The sequence below is a fragment of the Orcinus orca genome, chromosome 20 (assembly GCF_937001465.1).
Source record: "Orcinus orca chromosome 20, mOrcOrc1.1, whole genome shotgun sequence".
NCBI lineage: Eukaryota > Metazoa > Chordata > Mammalia > Artiodactyla > Delphinidae > Orcinus > Orcinus orca.
In genome coordinates, this window is record NC_064578.1 from 7,152,567 (window position 1) to 7,168,332 (window position 15,766).

General features: G+C 50.6%; 1 protein-coding gene across 4 annotated transcripts in view; it reads right to left on the bottom strand.

The window, feature by feature from the left end:
• Positions 1-15,766, bottom strand: part of BCO1 (beta-carotene oxygenase 1) — a 58,998-nt gene that overhangs the window by 9,893 nt on the left and 33,339 nt on the right. For all 4 annotated transcript variants that reach the window (XM_049703866.1, XM_004280109.4, XM_049703864.1 and 1 more), the window contains 5 exons: positions 13,647-13,776; positions 11,935-12,082; positions 10,232-10,379; positions 7,744-7,967; positions 4,918-5,175 (listed from right to left, as the gene is read on the bottom strand). In XM_049703866.1, the coding sequence (XP_049559823.1) occupies positions 4,918-5,175; positions 7,744-7,967; positions 10,232-10,379; positions 11,935-12,082; positions 13,647-13,776 (908 nt within the window). The remainder of the gene's footprint in view (positions 1-4,917; positions 5,176-7,743; positions 7,968-10,231; positions 10,380-11,934; positions 12,083-13,646; positions 13,777-15,766) is intronic.

A 15,766-nucleotide genomic window follows, 5' to 3' on the forward strand; every position in this document is an offset into this window, starting at 1 on the left:
CCTGTGCCTTGCTAGTCAAGAGGCAGCCACAGGCCTCTTGTGCATGTCCCGGGCTTGATTCTCAGGGAGTCAGTCCGCAGAGACATTTTCTAGCTGCAGCATGAAACTGGTCAGACTGGTTGAGGCATAAACTGTGAATTTTTCCACACACAGCAGTAACGAACATGACTTGGCAGCCTTCTATGGCTAATGTGCTCAACTTTGGGAAGAAATCACTTTCCAGCCAGAATTCAACGAAATCCTGCAGTCTGGCTTTGAAATTCCTCAACTCGAGGGAACTCCCGTGAGAAGCAGTAATCTCAATAATCCCGCAAAGCACTGGCTTTGGAGTTTGGCAGCCTTGGGTGTGCAGTATGACTGTAGAGCTTTCTACGTGAACTTGAGCCTGCTTCCTCGTTTGTATAAAGGGGGGCAATCCGTAACTTTTGGACGGGTGGTGAGTACAAGCGAAGGTCCCTTTGACCTGCGTCTGGGGATTGTGGTTAGGATTAAATTAAATAATGGTTATGAAAGCACCTGATCCAGGGCCAGACCATCGTAGTCAGTGATTTGGAGCCAGACAGACATGCATTCCAATCCCAACTCAGACCCTCTGGATGATTCTGCCATGTTGGGCAAGTTACTGTCTCTCTCACCTACAGTCATGGGGATGATAAATAACCCCAAGGACTGTCATACAGATTCGGTGAGAAGCATGTGGAGCATTTCACAGGGCCAAAAACGTTCAGGACCCAGGATGAGAGCAGAGGCCCACCAAACCTATGTCCACATATAGCAAATTGTTAAGTAAAATACCGTTCTCTCCCGCCTTCCTTTATGCACAGAGCTTCAGAATGTTGTGGAACTGTGCTGTCTGATACGGCAACCACCACCAGCCATGCGTAGCTATTTAAATTTAAATTTAATGAAATTTAAAATTCCCTTTCTCGGCTGCACTGGCCACATTTCAGTAGCCTAGATATCTGGCTGCTACTGCTTGGACAGAGAATATTCCTTCATTGCAGCAGGTTCTAGTGCCCAGTGCTGGTCTGGAAGGATGCATGTGAATTCAGAATCCCAGGACTCCTTGGCATTCTGAGCTAGAAGCAGGTGGCAGAGTGAAGGCTGGCCTCTGGGCCCAGGCTTCCCGCCTCCTTTTCTTGCCACTGCAGGGAAGCCCCAGCCAGCCCTGGCCTCCCTGGTGGGTCTGAGGGCTGCATCCAGCAGCACAGCCTGCCCTTAGGAGGACAGAGGCAGCTGCTGCAGGCTGGCTTGGGTCATTTGTGCAGGGAATTCAGGTATCCCAGGCCACAGTTGGGGTCGGAAGGGTGCCCCTGTGGGTGGGCACCCTGTGGCCCTGTGAATTCCTCACCCAGTGAAGAAGGGACACTGATGGAGAAAGGCCAGAGCAGGGGGCCCCTCTGGCCTGGGTCTAAGAGCAGAAAAGGCATCTGACACAGGGCCACGCACAGAGTGAGCTCTTGAGAAATGGTGCCTTCTCTTATTATTGGGTCTTCATTTTTGCATTTGAAAACAAGACAAAAACCGAATCTACTGAGCCAGGAGTTGGAACCATCCCTTCTAGCTCCAAGATGCCAGCCCCGCCCCTCCCTGGAGCCCTGCAGGATGAGGGCAGGGTGGCTGGCAGGGACTGTTGGCACCGCCCATGCCCCTTGGGGTCCAGCCCCGCCTTAAACAACCCCCACACAACCCCTACACAAACAGGCAGAGGGTGTCAGTGGGCCCCTCCTTCCTTTGACCCCAGCTGGCCCAAACGCCGGAGAAGGTGGGGCAGCTGGGAGGCCCCAGACTTTTGAACACACTTCAGTATAGCCCATTCTATGTGAAAGGTACTTTCCACTTGGGAAATGTTCCAAGCGCTAAAGGAAGACCTTGTGCCCTTTTAGAGACCTTGCTTCACCTTTTTCATTCATTCATCGTTCATTCATTTATTTAAAATATCTAAGGGCTTAATGAGAACCCTCTGAGTACCAGACCCTGTGATGGGCTCAGAGGATAAACTGCTGACAAGACCAAGAGTCCCAGCCCTCTGGGAGCTTTAACAGGAAGCTCATTATACCTGCCATCAATGTGAGCGAAGAGCTGCAGGTGCCATTAGAATATACAAACCCACTGAGGGAGTCAGGATGCCAGACCTGAAGGATGAGAAGGGAGTAGAATCCCCTGGAGGTTGTGCCTTCACTGGGCTGGTCTCAGAACCCCCAGGTAAGTTCAACCTGCAGCCGGGACAGGAGCAGAGGTCTCACGGGAAGAGGACAGGGTTGCAGGCAGAGGGACAGCGACGTGCAAAGGCCCCAGACTGAAGGGCATTTGAGAAAGGACAGCATCCCCTAAGGCCCTTCCCTAATATGCTTTTGGACGGGATGGAATCAGAGCCGCCGGATCTGGACACATAGGCCATGTCTGTAGCTCAAATTTCCCCTTTCAACACACAGGTGGGGCGACTTGAAAGTGAAGCAAGGAGACATTTTTAAGGGACAATAAACAGCAAATTAAAAGGCGTGGCCGGAGCTACCTTTCCCAGCACTCGCTCTTCTTTGCAGACGGCTCACGCAGTGCCTTTTTAAAATACACGTGCTAAACTTCTTAGCTTGGTTCCAAGGAAGCAAATCATTTCCAGAGCTTGATAAAAGGTTATAAAATCCTGCAGTGTGTGGGCAGCGGAAGGGAGTGTTTCCTCTCTGTGTATCAGCCGCAGGCTGAGGCCTCCACAAGGTGGGGGTGGGGTGGGAGGTGTGGTGGAGGTGCGCAGGCCTCAGGATTTGCCACCTGTGTGCTTTGTGACACCCCCATTGCATCCTGGAGCCAGGAGACACCCCAAGCGCTGCACTATGGAACTTCCCAGAGTGACGGGCACAGAGGCCAGCGGCTCAGATGATGATTTTGTGGGACACGGCCGTTCATTCAATAGCCCTGAATCACATGGGGAGAAAGTTAATCCCTTTTTCTCTTCCAATCTTTCCGACTGGGTCAAGGCGAGAGTCTCAGTTAAGTGCCACTATGTCTTTGACACCTAATACTTTTCCAACGTTCTCTTTAAGGAAGAGATCAGGTCTTGGCAAGAGCATCAGCATCAGGCTAGAGCTCAGGACCTCTGCTTTATTACCAGCCCTTCACGCTCATCTGCTCTTCCATCTGCAGCGCGCAATGGCAGCGCGCAATGCTGCCTTTCCACTGGGTCGTCATGGGTTTCCTTCCAAATGAGTTAAGGGAAGAGTGAGTTGATTTAAATGAAAACATGATTTTGTAAATGTTAATAGAGGTGATAGGAAATACAGTGAAAATCATGACAGAGATACACAAATGACTGCAGATGGGGAAATGCTGGAGAGAGGAGAAAGGACCCGACTCTGGAGTTGGACAAAGCTGGGTTCAGATGCGGGTCTTCCGCCCACTGGTTGGGAGGTGCCTGAACTCCTGCATGGAGGAGCCTGGAGGGTGAGAGAAGCCTCCCTGGGCAGGTAGGAGTGTCTTCTGTTCCCTAGGCCTGCAGGGCCCTGAGAGAGGTCAGGGTGACCCTCTGGGACTCTTTCCAGGAGTTAGGCCTGCTCCGGAGATCAGCAGAGTTATACCCCTTACCAGCTCCAAGGAAGGGTTTAGAGCCAATCTTGGCTCTGCCACTGGGCTGTGTGACCTTGGGCACATTCCTTAACCTCTCCGTAAAATGAGGCTAACCTGAGGATCTCTCCCATAGATTGTTTTGATCATTAAGTTAGGTAAGGAAAATACAATGCTTAGCAAAGTACCTGGCACATAGAGTGCATTGAGTAAGGATGAGCCATCAAAACTGAATTGAATTGAATTTGGATTCATTTAAATTAATTAAGTCATGAAGTCAGGAAGTTCTGGAGCCAGAAGCCTCTGGAGCCTTTAAAACCAAACCCAGAGCCCTGGCAGCATCAGCCTAATTAAGGATAGCGTCTGGCCCAGGGGTCATTTTTAATGTAAGAACAGGACTGTTCAACATCAGGGAGACGGGTAAGCAACTGGTGATGAATCCCCACCACGGACTGTCAGGCCAATATTTAAAATGATGTCACAGAAGAATATTTAACGTCATGGAGAGATGTCTACATGTACAAGTAGGTGGAAATAGTATGTATAGCAGTAGACTAAATAGTAGGTACATATTCAGCCATGAAAAAAAATGAGGCCCTGATACGTGCTACAACACTGATGAACTGTGAAAACATGCTTCGTGAAAGAGGCCAGCCACGAAAGACTACATATTGTATGATTCCATTTATATGAGATATCTAGAAGAGGCAAATACACAGAGATAGAAAGTAGATTAGTGGTTACCTGGGGCTGGGGGGGGATGGAGGGGTTGGGGGGTGGGGACCTGATGGTTAAAGGGTACAAGGTGTCTTTTGGGGAAATGAAAATGTTTTAAAATTGATTGTGCTGATGGTTGTACATTCAACTCTGTGAATATGCTAACAGCCATTGAATTGAACACTTTGTTTTGTTTTTTTTAAGATTTTTTTTTTAATGTTGACCATTTTTAAAGTCTTTATTTAACTTGTTACAATGTTGCTTCTGTTTTATGTTTTGGTTTTTTGGCCGGCAGGGCATGTGGGACCTTAGCTCCCTGACCAGGGATTGAACTCTCACCCCCTGCATTGGAAGGCGAAGTCTTAACCACTGGACGGCCACAACTACTGAAGCCCGCTCGCCCAGAGCCCGTGCTCTGCAACAAGAGAAGCCACCGAAATGAGAAGCCCGCGCACCGCAATGAAGAGTAGCCCCGCTCGCTGCAACTAGAGAAAGCCCGCGCGCAGCAACGAAGACCCAACATAGCCAGAAAAAAAAAAAAAAAAAAAAAAGAACAGCTCATTTTGAACTTCAATATTAACGAAATTAGAGCCAAAGTCACTTCCTGAGTGGGCTCACATCTCCCAGGACTCAAGCCATTACCTTGTCCATGTGGAGGGGCACTGAAAACCTCTTGAGGACTGGGACGGAGGTGAGCCTGGAGTTCTCCTCGAAGTTCTTGTTCAGGTTGGCCAAGTAGAAGAGCTGGTAAAGGCTGCTGTCCTCGTAGGCAATGACGTCGAACAGAAGGCAACCGTCCTCTTCGTAGGCATTGACGTGATGAAACACCACCATGGGGTCCGTGTAAAATTTGGTCAGCACGGGCTTTCTCGTCCGTTGGTCAATGATGTGAATGTAAGTCTGAAAGGAGATGCACATCAGTGGTCAGCTCTTCCTCTGCAGGCCCAACACAGCGGCATCAGGCAGGGGACAAGACCCAGCCCTGCCATCCACTTGCTTGTGACCCTGAAGAATTCCCTCCCCTTTATGAGCCTCTCTGTACCACCTCCAGACACACGCAGAAGTGCTGAGGGAGGAGGGAAGCTTTGCTGCTAGGGCCCCTTCCTCACCAGGAGGACAGTACCCAGGGAGATACAGGATCTGAGAGTGTACCGTCTCCCCAGCCTTCACTTGACTGTGATCCAGGTGGGCAGCGACAGGCCAGCTCCCAGGCCAGGCCAGGTTGGGGAGAAACAGTCAGGTCCAGCCCTCTAAGGCTCCTCAGGCCCCATTGGTGGCCAGCGCCCCTAAAGCCCCTCCTGGGTCCCCTCTCCTGACCTTTGCCCGCTGCGGGTGTGGTTTTCCCAGTAACCCGGCTGCCCTGGAGGGCTGCGGTACTGAGCGACCGGTCTAGTCAAGGAGCCCACGTGAGTATCGGCTCATTAGGCATCCTCAGGCACCTCTGGGTGTCACAGGCAGTATCACTCTGGGTGTCAAGTGGCCATATCTGCAGCCCCAGTTGCCTAATCCAAGGAGGAAGGGGTATTTTCTTTCGTTTGTCAGCTCTGGCCTAACCATCCTCCTTCTGAAAGGAGGGAGGGGCTGCTCCAGGCTGCCATTTCCCCACCTCCTCTGGCTCATTGCTTCTTCCTCTCCTTTCCCAGAATCAGGCTTTGAAGTTAAGTGGGGGAGGGGCGAGAAGTAGTGTACAGAGGAGGAGGGCATTGGGAGGGAGGGTGGGTTTGGGGAGGTGAACACAGGCGTGGTTACTGTAGGCTTTCTTCCCCATAAACCCAATCCCAGGGTCAGCCACAGGGACTTCTTGGAAAGTTCTCCAAATGCATTCCAAAGCCCTTCCCAGGGCTCTGTGCCCCGTCCTCGGGGGCTCTGTCTTCTCACTGTGGGACTCTCCAGGGCCACAGGTCCCCAGGGGCTGCAGACTGGAGGCCTAGGGGGCCCCGACACTCCTGCTGGCGGGACGCTCGTGGTCCTGTGGAGCAAACCCACTTCCGCAGGCTCCCTGCTGGCCCCCTTGCCCAGCTCATTCAGTCCACAAACATTCATATGAGGGCCGAAGACACATCAGACACTTTCGGGGGAACTGGAGAGATAAAATAAAACCACCCGCCCACTTTCATGGAGCGTATACTTCAGTGGGGGTGAGGCCAAGGTCAGTGATCAATATATACAACACGTCAAGGACGACGGATGAGCACGGCTGAGAAAATGGAGTGGGGGATGCAGAAAGCCTGTCGGGGGTTGGGGGTTCTGTGATAGACAGGCGGACCTCAGGGATGGGGGAGCGTAGAGCGAGACCGGGATTGATCAAGGGAGGAAGCCATCTGAGGAAAAACATTCCAGGTGGAGGGGACACAAAATCAAAGGCCCTGAGGCAGGAACGAGTTTGGCAGGTTTGAGGTGTAGGAGGCGACCACGTGAGCAGGAAGCCAGCGGTTGGGATGAGGGCATGTGGGCCTTTATGGGCTGGTGAGTGAAGCCTTTGGATCCTATCCTGAGGAAGACGGGAAATCACCAGAAGGTTCTGAGCAGAGGAGGGATCTCCCCTAACCCCTTTGTTCCCTCGAGGACCTCACTCTCCTCCTTGAGAATACAGGCATCATAGAGGCGGCAGCCACACACGAGACACATATTTGCATGGGAACATGAAGATGCACGTGCTGCACAGAAAGAGGAGTAGAAGGGTGTCGGATGGATGGTGGTGACTCCCTCTGGAGGGGGCTGGACGGGGAGGTGGGAGGAAGGGGATGGAGAGGAGGAAGGGGACTTGATCTGTTGCTTTCTACGCTTGTGTGCTATTTGAATAGATGACACGGAGAATTACTTGATTATTTTTCACAAGTAACAAGAGCAAATAAATACTTCCATACACCTATACATGAATAATGTATTCATACCCACATGTATACACACATGCCGACATCACATATACAGGGAGGTACACGTACATAACAGGCACACAGATATTCTGAGCACTCCACTCAGGTGTACCTAAACTGAAGACGTTTCTGTTACACCATCCGGTGGGACGCTCTATCATCATGATGTCTAAATAATCTGTGACATCCCCTCCCCGCCCCCCAGCAGGGATGCTGAAAGGGCCTTGTCAATGGATGGCGGAGGCTGGAGGAGGCCAGGCGCCACTCAGGGCTGACGAGCAGTCCCTTTGCTGCTGGGCGAGTAGGGGCTGCCTTGGCTGCTGAGGCTGCCTCGCCCAAGGTCCCACGCTCTTCTGCCAATGGTCTGCTCTACTGACTTATGGGCGTCGGGGCATAAAGGCCCAGCCCCTTGCCCTAACTGGGGACCACTGTGAAGGACCATCCCAGCTTCAGAACTCGCTGGAAGGTCGGCTCACGCCTCTGGGGAGACTGCGTGGCAGCTGAGGGCCTCCCTCCCGAAGCCACCCCTGCCTGCTGACCTCCATCTTGCTCTGGCCGTCCTCGTGCTGCGGGGTCGCCGGCCCTGCCTTACCTTGTCCTCCCTGTGGAAAGCCAGGCAGGAAGCCCAGCTCACGCCCCGGAGGTAGGCAGTTGCCATCTTGAGGATATCCATCTTGAAAGGCTGCTCGAGGAAAACGATGTAGCTCTTGGTGACTCCGAAGCTGTGGTAATAGCTCGGGGAGAGGAGTGAACGCGAGGCGATGGAGCAGAACACCTCCATGTGTTTCAGGGGGCTCAGCCCCTTCTTCCCGCCTCCTAGAGAGAAGCCAGCCTCAGGGACAGCGCAGGGCCTGGCGGCCCCCGACGGGGCCACCGTCTCCTGCAGCGCGGCCTCTCAAACCCACCCGGCCGCTGAGAAGAACCTTCGAATGAGAGCCGACAGCAAACGGGGTGAAGGGGCTGCTGCCTGGCTGATGCAGGGACGGGGCCCTTCCCCCGTGAGATCTGGTCTGGCATCCAAAACCACTGCATCCCCAGGCTCTGGGCCTCTGGACCGCGGGGCCTCTGGGCCAGGCGTGTGCAACTCCAACACGGGGCTAACCCAGCCTCCACCTAAACGTAGAGGTTTATCTGGACTGTGGCCCCTGCAGGGTCCACGGCTGCTTTGCTTTCGAGATTCAGAGTTGAGCACACGCAACGGAGACCATACAGGCGGCAAAGCCTCAAATACTTATTTTGTGGACGTTTACGGAAAACATTTGCTAACCCCTACTCTGGAGCAATGTTCCTCACTTTCACGTGCACGCGGATCATCTGGGCGTCATGACAAAATGTGGAGTGTGACTCAGCCTGTGGGGTGGGGCCCGAGGCCCTGCATTTCCGTCAAGCTCCCAGGCAGTGGGCTAGCTTCCCAAGGTTAGGCTTTGATATGTTGCTGAGAACCATCATTTGACGTGTACTTCACGGGGTTTCTATGAATTTCTTTTGGCATTGCCCGTTCTGAAACACCTGGGAATGAGACTAAGTGTCTATGGTAATGTGACAGATTGTGACAGTCAAGGTAGGCTGTATGATTCCCATTTTACAGGTGGGAAACTAGGGCTTGGTGGGACGCTCCATCATTACAGCCAGAGGCACAGGGTTAAGCCAGAAAGACACAGGCTCCTTAGCCTGGCTGCCTACTCTGTTATTAGAGGGAAGGGAGAGACCAAGGGAAATCCTGCAGGAGTCCAAGTACCTTGCTCAGCATCCACCACGAAGGTGCTCAGGACTATTTGGTTTTCTTTTTCCTCTGCAAGGATGAGTCACCCGCTGGCCAAAAGGCCTCCCCACCCAGGCCTGGGGCTGGGTTATAATGAGTTACATGCAAGCGTCGCCACCTTTCTTGTGGCCACCTGTGCACACTGTAAACAGCTGGCTGGTGGGAGGGATGCTCTGGGTTGTGGGGCAGTTCTTTTCTTCACCAAACCAATGGAACACAAAGCAAACTGAAAGGAAAGGCACCCGGGCCTGGGAGGCAGGACACAGGTGTGAATCCCAGCAAAGCTGCCAGCCTGGACCAGGTGTGCAGAGGGTACCTCCTGTCAGCCGTGCGCATGTCACCTGATGCCCCTGGGACTCGCAGTGCTCTGTAATATGAGGTGGCAAACTCAAATGGCTAGACGACCCCCAGGTCTGCATTCTAGGATCCCAAGCCAGACCCTATATCCCTTTATTGGCTTAATTAATGGCAGTTCCATTTAACAAGAGCATTGTACCTTCTGACCTCCGGGGCTCCCATCTGCCAGCAGAGCCTGGAATCTGCGGGGCGGAGGTGGGGGGCTCTACGTGACTGTGAGGGAGGGGAGCCAGCAGGGATCACAGATGGAAACCGGCCTTCCTAAACCAGAAGGTCTAGCCAAGCACCCTCATAGTTCTGTCTCCTGAGCCTGCGCAGCCACTCTTGGAGGCCTGGTCTCCTGGGTGTGGTTCCCAAGAGAGTCCTGGACAAATAAGGGCTAGGAGCCCTGCCCTCCTCCCCCTCAGGAACATAATCGGTCTGGGCTCCACGCCAGGTTCCCACCCCTAAATGGAGAAGGTCCAGGAGGCCAGCAGAACAGGGTGGGGATCTGGAGTGAGTGCCAGCAGGGCTGAGCTCCCTGAACAACCCTGGGAGCCTGGCTTCAGGCGCTGGGATGAAAGGACAGCACAGCCCTGACATACAGAGGTTTGTCAGAAAACTAAAAAAAAATGAATGAAAGAAAGGAAGGATGGCTGGATGGCTGGATGATGGCTGGATGATGAATAGATTAATGGATGGATTGATAGGTAGATGATTAATGAATAATGGATAAATTAATGAATTAATGAACAGGAACCTAAAGAAAAGGAGGTTGGAATAGCAAAGGGATTCACTTCTTCCAAAAGGAAGCCTAGCATCATTTCTTTTCTCCTAAAGGAGAAAAGTGAGTTCACGGTCCTCTGAATCATCTGTGCGGGTAAGTGTCAGATTGAGTGCTGTGCTATCAACCAAAATCAGAACTCTTCCGAAAGAGCCACCCTTGGTGTCTGTACTCCATTACAGCCTCAGAATGACCCACCTGATACTGTGGCAGGGATCTTAAAGATCACATATTTTGTCTTCCCCTTGTCCACGATGGACGTACCAATGTTGAGAACATTTCCAGCGTCATCATAATGAGGATGTGATGTTGCCAGATTTACAGCCACATGTTTACGATAGTCAACCTGCAAAACATGACAGCCACCTGGTTTTTGAAAGGGGAAAGGGTGAAATCCTATGAAAAGCTGACTCACTCCAGGTTCAGAGAGATGATGGTTATTTTTGCACATCTCCTGATCTGAAAATAAGGCAGACATCACCTTTAAAGGAGATGTTTCCTCTTGCAACCTGATGTAACCTCGAGGGGGCCTCCCACAGCTAATAGGCTGCAGGGGACTTGGTGAGCTACATGTGTTTTCTCTGACAGCTTTTCCTACCCTGCCACCTGGCCTTGCCGGCAGAGAGGCAGCCTTAGGGCTAATCTTGGCCACTTCTTTGGTGAAGCTATTTAAATTCTCCCCTTTTGCATCCCACAGAGGCATCAATCTCCAGGCCTCTCTCATAGGGTTATTCTGGGAACAGAAAGGTTACAAAAACATTTGGTCAAAGGGAAAAGAGACTAAGGAGCTCAATAATGATCCCGACTCCTAACAGGCCACAACCATACAGCAATGGGGTGGCCCGGGAGCCAACTGCCTGCCCTTCTTCCCCCAGAATAGCACAACCTCCTCCAGCCAAAAGTCAGGCGATACCTCGTTCTCTCCTAGTAATTCCTCTCTGCAGCTCTGTGGAAAGCGTACATCAGTTGGACCTACGCCGCCTAGCCTAAAAGGAGCTGGACGTAATTTCACAGCTAAGGAAAGCACTCCTTCCAAGGGATCTTTAAATTGTATTGCAAAGACATCCAGGCTTTGAACTGCCAGCTGGAGAAAACTGAAAGTGGGTCTATTGATCTTCACGAAAATGTAGACTTGATTCTACCCAGGAAAGGTATCTGCTTGGGCACTGATTTTTGTACCCTTGCTCTGTGCCTAATGCCTCCCTCTTCAGGTCAATACAAGGCAGGGCTGCTGGGAGTCCTGGGTGGCCCAGTATAGTCATTCATTCAAATTTCCATTGAGGTGCCACTCAGTGTCAAGGAGTATGGACGCTGTTAGGGGTTGAATTGTATCTTCCAAAAAGATATGTTGAAGTCCTAACCCCTGGTGCCTAAATTTGGAAATAGGGTCTTTGTAGATGTAATCAAGTTAAAAAGAGGTCATTCTGGATTAGGGTGGGCCTTCACACAATAATTTGTAGCTTTGCAAGAGATTGGATTACAACAATTATTCGTTGTTCCTATAAACCAAGGAACAACCACCAGAAGCTGGAAGAGGCAGAGAAGGATCCTCCCCTAGAAACTTCAGAGAGAGAATGGCTCTGCCGATACCTTGATTTCAGACTTCCAGCCTCCAGAACTGTGAGAGGATACATTTCTGTTGTCTTAAGCCACCTAAGATACATTTCTGTTGTATTCCTTTGTTATGGGAGTCCTAGGAATGAATACAGACACAAAGATGACAGGGCACAGTCCTGCTGTAAGGAAGCTTAGAATCTAGTGCTAAGTGCTGAGCTGGGAGAGCCCAAGACCCAAGGGCATCAGAGGAGGGCTCCTCTGTGAGTTCCTGCAGGCTCCTGGCCTCCTGCAGGGGGTCCCTTTCTTGAGTCAAGAACTGAGGCTGGTTGTAGATTTACTGATACCTTCTCCAGGGTTTCCAGGGTCTGGGGATTGATTTTCCTGATGTAATTGGTCTCCGTGGTTGCATAGAAGTCTTCTCCACACTTCATGATGTTGATCAGACAGTTGTCTGTGAAATCAGGGATGGTGTGGGACAGGTAGGAGAAAGCTCTGGGGAGGAAGCAAGTCAACGGGGTCAATGGCTGTGTCCATCCAGCTGGAAAGTTCTACTTGAGATGGTTTTAATTTTCCCACCACTTAAAACACTCTACTTCAACTAAGGGAGAAAAAGTACTGGGTCCTAATGGGTTCCTTGAGGAATCCTGAGGACTCAGAGATCAAGTTACCCAAAAATACCACCACATTCAATCAGCTAAGGAGGGAGTCAGCTGAGACAACAAGGCTGCCCACTGAGCCCTCCTGGGCTCCCCAAATCCAAAAGTCTCCTGCACCAGAGCCATCAAGACCTGGTAGATTGTTCTGAAGTATTTTAAGAAGCTCTACAGAAATCATAGTCATACCCATAATGGCCCCCCAAAGACTAGCAAACCAGCTAATCTGCTTTGTGCAGGAATGTGAGCCCACCCTGGTTACCCAACTTTGTCCAGGATATTAGATTTTTGAAAAAGAAAAGTAAACTAATTATGAGTTAAGAACTGATCACTTGATTAGAAGGCAAACTCAAAGCAGGAAGTCCTGACCCCGTGTACTGGTTAGTGCTCCCCCTACTGGCAAACAGTGTAACAGCAAGGAGGCCCCACAGGCTGCAGTTTTAAATTCACTCCCTCCCCCTCCCCCAGGCTCCTCCCCCAGCAGGGAATGGGAGTTCCCCGCTTGCTGTGTGCCGGACTCAGCACTGGACGCTAAGACTGGAGAGATGATGTCAGTTCTGGAAAAGTAGAAGCCAGCCTCCCTCTCTGGGCCAGTCTACCCCTAAGACATTTCACAACCCTTCTATGTCTAAAGAGTATCAGAAAGGAGGTACTGATGGCTGGCCTGATTCCCTGGCCAACAATTTAAGTGTTGAACATGTATGTAATACATTCATGTACATCACAACCCAGATGATTTTAACTGTATACAACTGAAAATTTCCCCCATCCTTCCTCTCATCAGTTCCCCACTTCCCTCATACATCCTTCCAGAGTTTCTGCACATACGAAAATAAATCTAGATTTCCCCGTGCCTTCTTACACAAATTATAGCATACTATATGCTCTTTCTACACTTTGCTTTTTTTTTTTTCCACTTAACAGTATATCTTGGAAATCTTTCATTTGGAACATAGAGAGCATCCTCATTCCTTTATTTATATCTGCCTGGCATTTTCCTGTAGTGTTACTGTGATTTATTTAACCACTCCTCTGTTGATGATCATTTGAGTTATTTTCAGTTCCTCATCATAACAAATAATTCAGCCATGAATAACCTTGTACATTTGTCATTTCAGACACAAGCAAGTACCCCTCTGGACTGAAGGGAATGTGCATTTGTAATTTTGATAGATAATTCCAAAGTGCTCTCCCACCAGCTATGTGGGAGAACACCTAACAATCTGTCAGATGCTCTTTGCCTCTCTTGCTGTCAGTGATCAAAAACTGCGTAGCGTATATGGTCAAAGGCCATCACGGGAAATTTTCCACCCAACCTACAGACAGCTATCCGGAGCAAACGCTGGTTGTTTTGACTGTAAAGGACATTGGAAAGCAGGACTAGATTCAAAATGGACAGTTACTTGGAAAATATGTTTTTGCAGGGGTCCGGATAGGCCATTGTTCCAAATTCTGACACCACAATCCTGTTCGCTTCAATATTGGCATTGTAGGTATCACTTCTCAAGTATTTGCTCCTGTAATAGACTTCACCTGAAAGACAAGCAGCAGACTCATCCCAGACTGACACCTTTACAGGGCTTTGAAGTTGATTTCAGCCATTCCAGGGATTTGATGGGCAGCGGGGGGGGGGGGGGGGGGGTTGAGTGGGGGGTAGGGAGTTCACTGGGACAGTCCCTTTAATGTGTGTGCTAGATAAAACAAGCATTTGGAGGGAACTCTCACACACATTTCGGCAAGGTTGAGACTCACAACAATATGTTCCCAGCCCCATCTTCATATGAGGGAACTGAGGCTCAGAAATGTTCCATCCCGTTGCCCAGCATCACCCAGAGAGGTGCTGACCCAGGCCATCAACCACCCCTTCCACCATATTTGTATCTTTCCAGGTAAGGTCCAGATTTGGAGGATTAGTCCAGAAGGCCCCGTACTTAGGCTAGGTTTCTCCAGGGCCCAGTTCAGTTCTGGGGGCCCTACACTGGCAATTTAGCCCCTGGAGTAACATTTCATATCTCTTTGCAACCAGGGAGCACCCTTATACCCAATTCTGCACACAATAGAGTGTCAGTACATGTGTTGATGACACTGCAGAGAATCTGACTCACTCCAGAAAAGCATGGACCCTTGACTAGTCCACCAAGACCAACCTGAAAATATACCAGATGGTTCTAGACCTATATTAATTTCCTATGGCTGCTGTTACAAATGATCATAAATGTAGTGGCTTAAAACAACACAAATTTGTTATCTTACTGTGTTGGAAGACATCGTCTGAAATGGGTTTTACGAGGCAAAAATCGAAGTGTCAGCAAGGCTAGTTCCTCCTGGAGGCTCTAGGGGAGAACCTAGAAGCTGCCTTTATTCCTTGGCTTGTGGCTGCATCACTCTGAGCTCTGATTCGCTGTCACATCTTTTCTGACTCTGACCCTCCTGCCTTCCTCTTTCCTTTATGACTACACTGAGCCCACCCTGATAATCCAGGACAATCTCCCCATCTCAAGGTCCTTAACTTAATCACATCTGCAAGACCCTTTTACCATGTAGAATAGCACATAATATATTCACAGGTTCCTTCTGGGGAGAGAAGGGGGAAGGAAGGGGAGAGAGGGGAGAGGAGAGAGGGGAGAGGGAAGAAAGGAGAGAGATATGGAGGGAGAGAGATACATATACTTTTCGTGGGTGTGGGTGAGTCAGGAGAGGCTTCACAGAGGAGGTAGCACTTGACAAAGCCCTTGAAGGATAGGTAGAATTGAACTGCAACAGATCCGGGAGGTGGGGCTAGGAAGAGGGTCAGGTGTTCCCATGGACTCTCCCCAGAAAGTCTGTAAGCAAAGACCTAGGGGTGGGGAGTACAGCCCACTTCCTGGATGGGCTAAGTCAGTGTGGGCTGGAACACCAGGCACTTGGGAGCAGCAGGCATGAGATGAGGCTGGGGGTCAGGTGGGGACCTTACTAAGTCTTCAGGGCTGTGAATACTGAGGCCTTTGACCTTTGTAGTGGCCTATCCGGACCCCTGCAAAAACATATTTTCCAAATAACTGTCCATTTTGAATCTAGTCCTGCTTTCCAATGTCCTTTACGGTCAAAACAACCAGCGTTTGCTCCGGATGGCTGTCTGTAGGTTGGGTGGCTCATTTGAAACCTCTAGGGTTTTTTGTTGTTTTTTTTTTTTTTTTGCGGTACGCGGGCCTCTCACTGCTGCGGCCTCTCCCGCTGCGGAGCACAGGCTCCGGATGCGCGGGCTCAGCGGCCATGGCTCACGGGCCCAGCCGCTCCGCGGCACGTGGGATCCTCCTGGACCGGGGCACGAACCGGCGTTGCCTGCAATTGGCAGGCGGACTCGCAACCACTGCGCCACCAGGGAAGCCCCTCCTCTAGGGTTTTTGTTTCATTTTATGTTGCCATTAGTTAGCAAATGACATTATTGACTTTTCCCCTCTAGAGAACACATTCCTTGCTGTAGTATAACCTATGCTTCCAGGGTTGGTACAATGATAACATGCAAAAAAGTAGGACCCAGGAT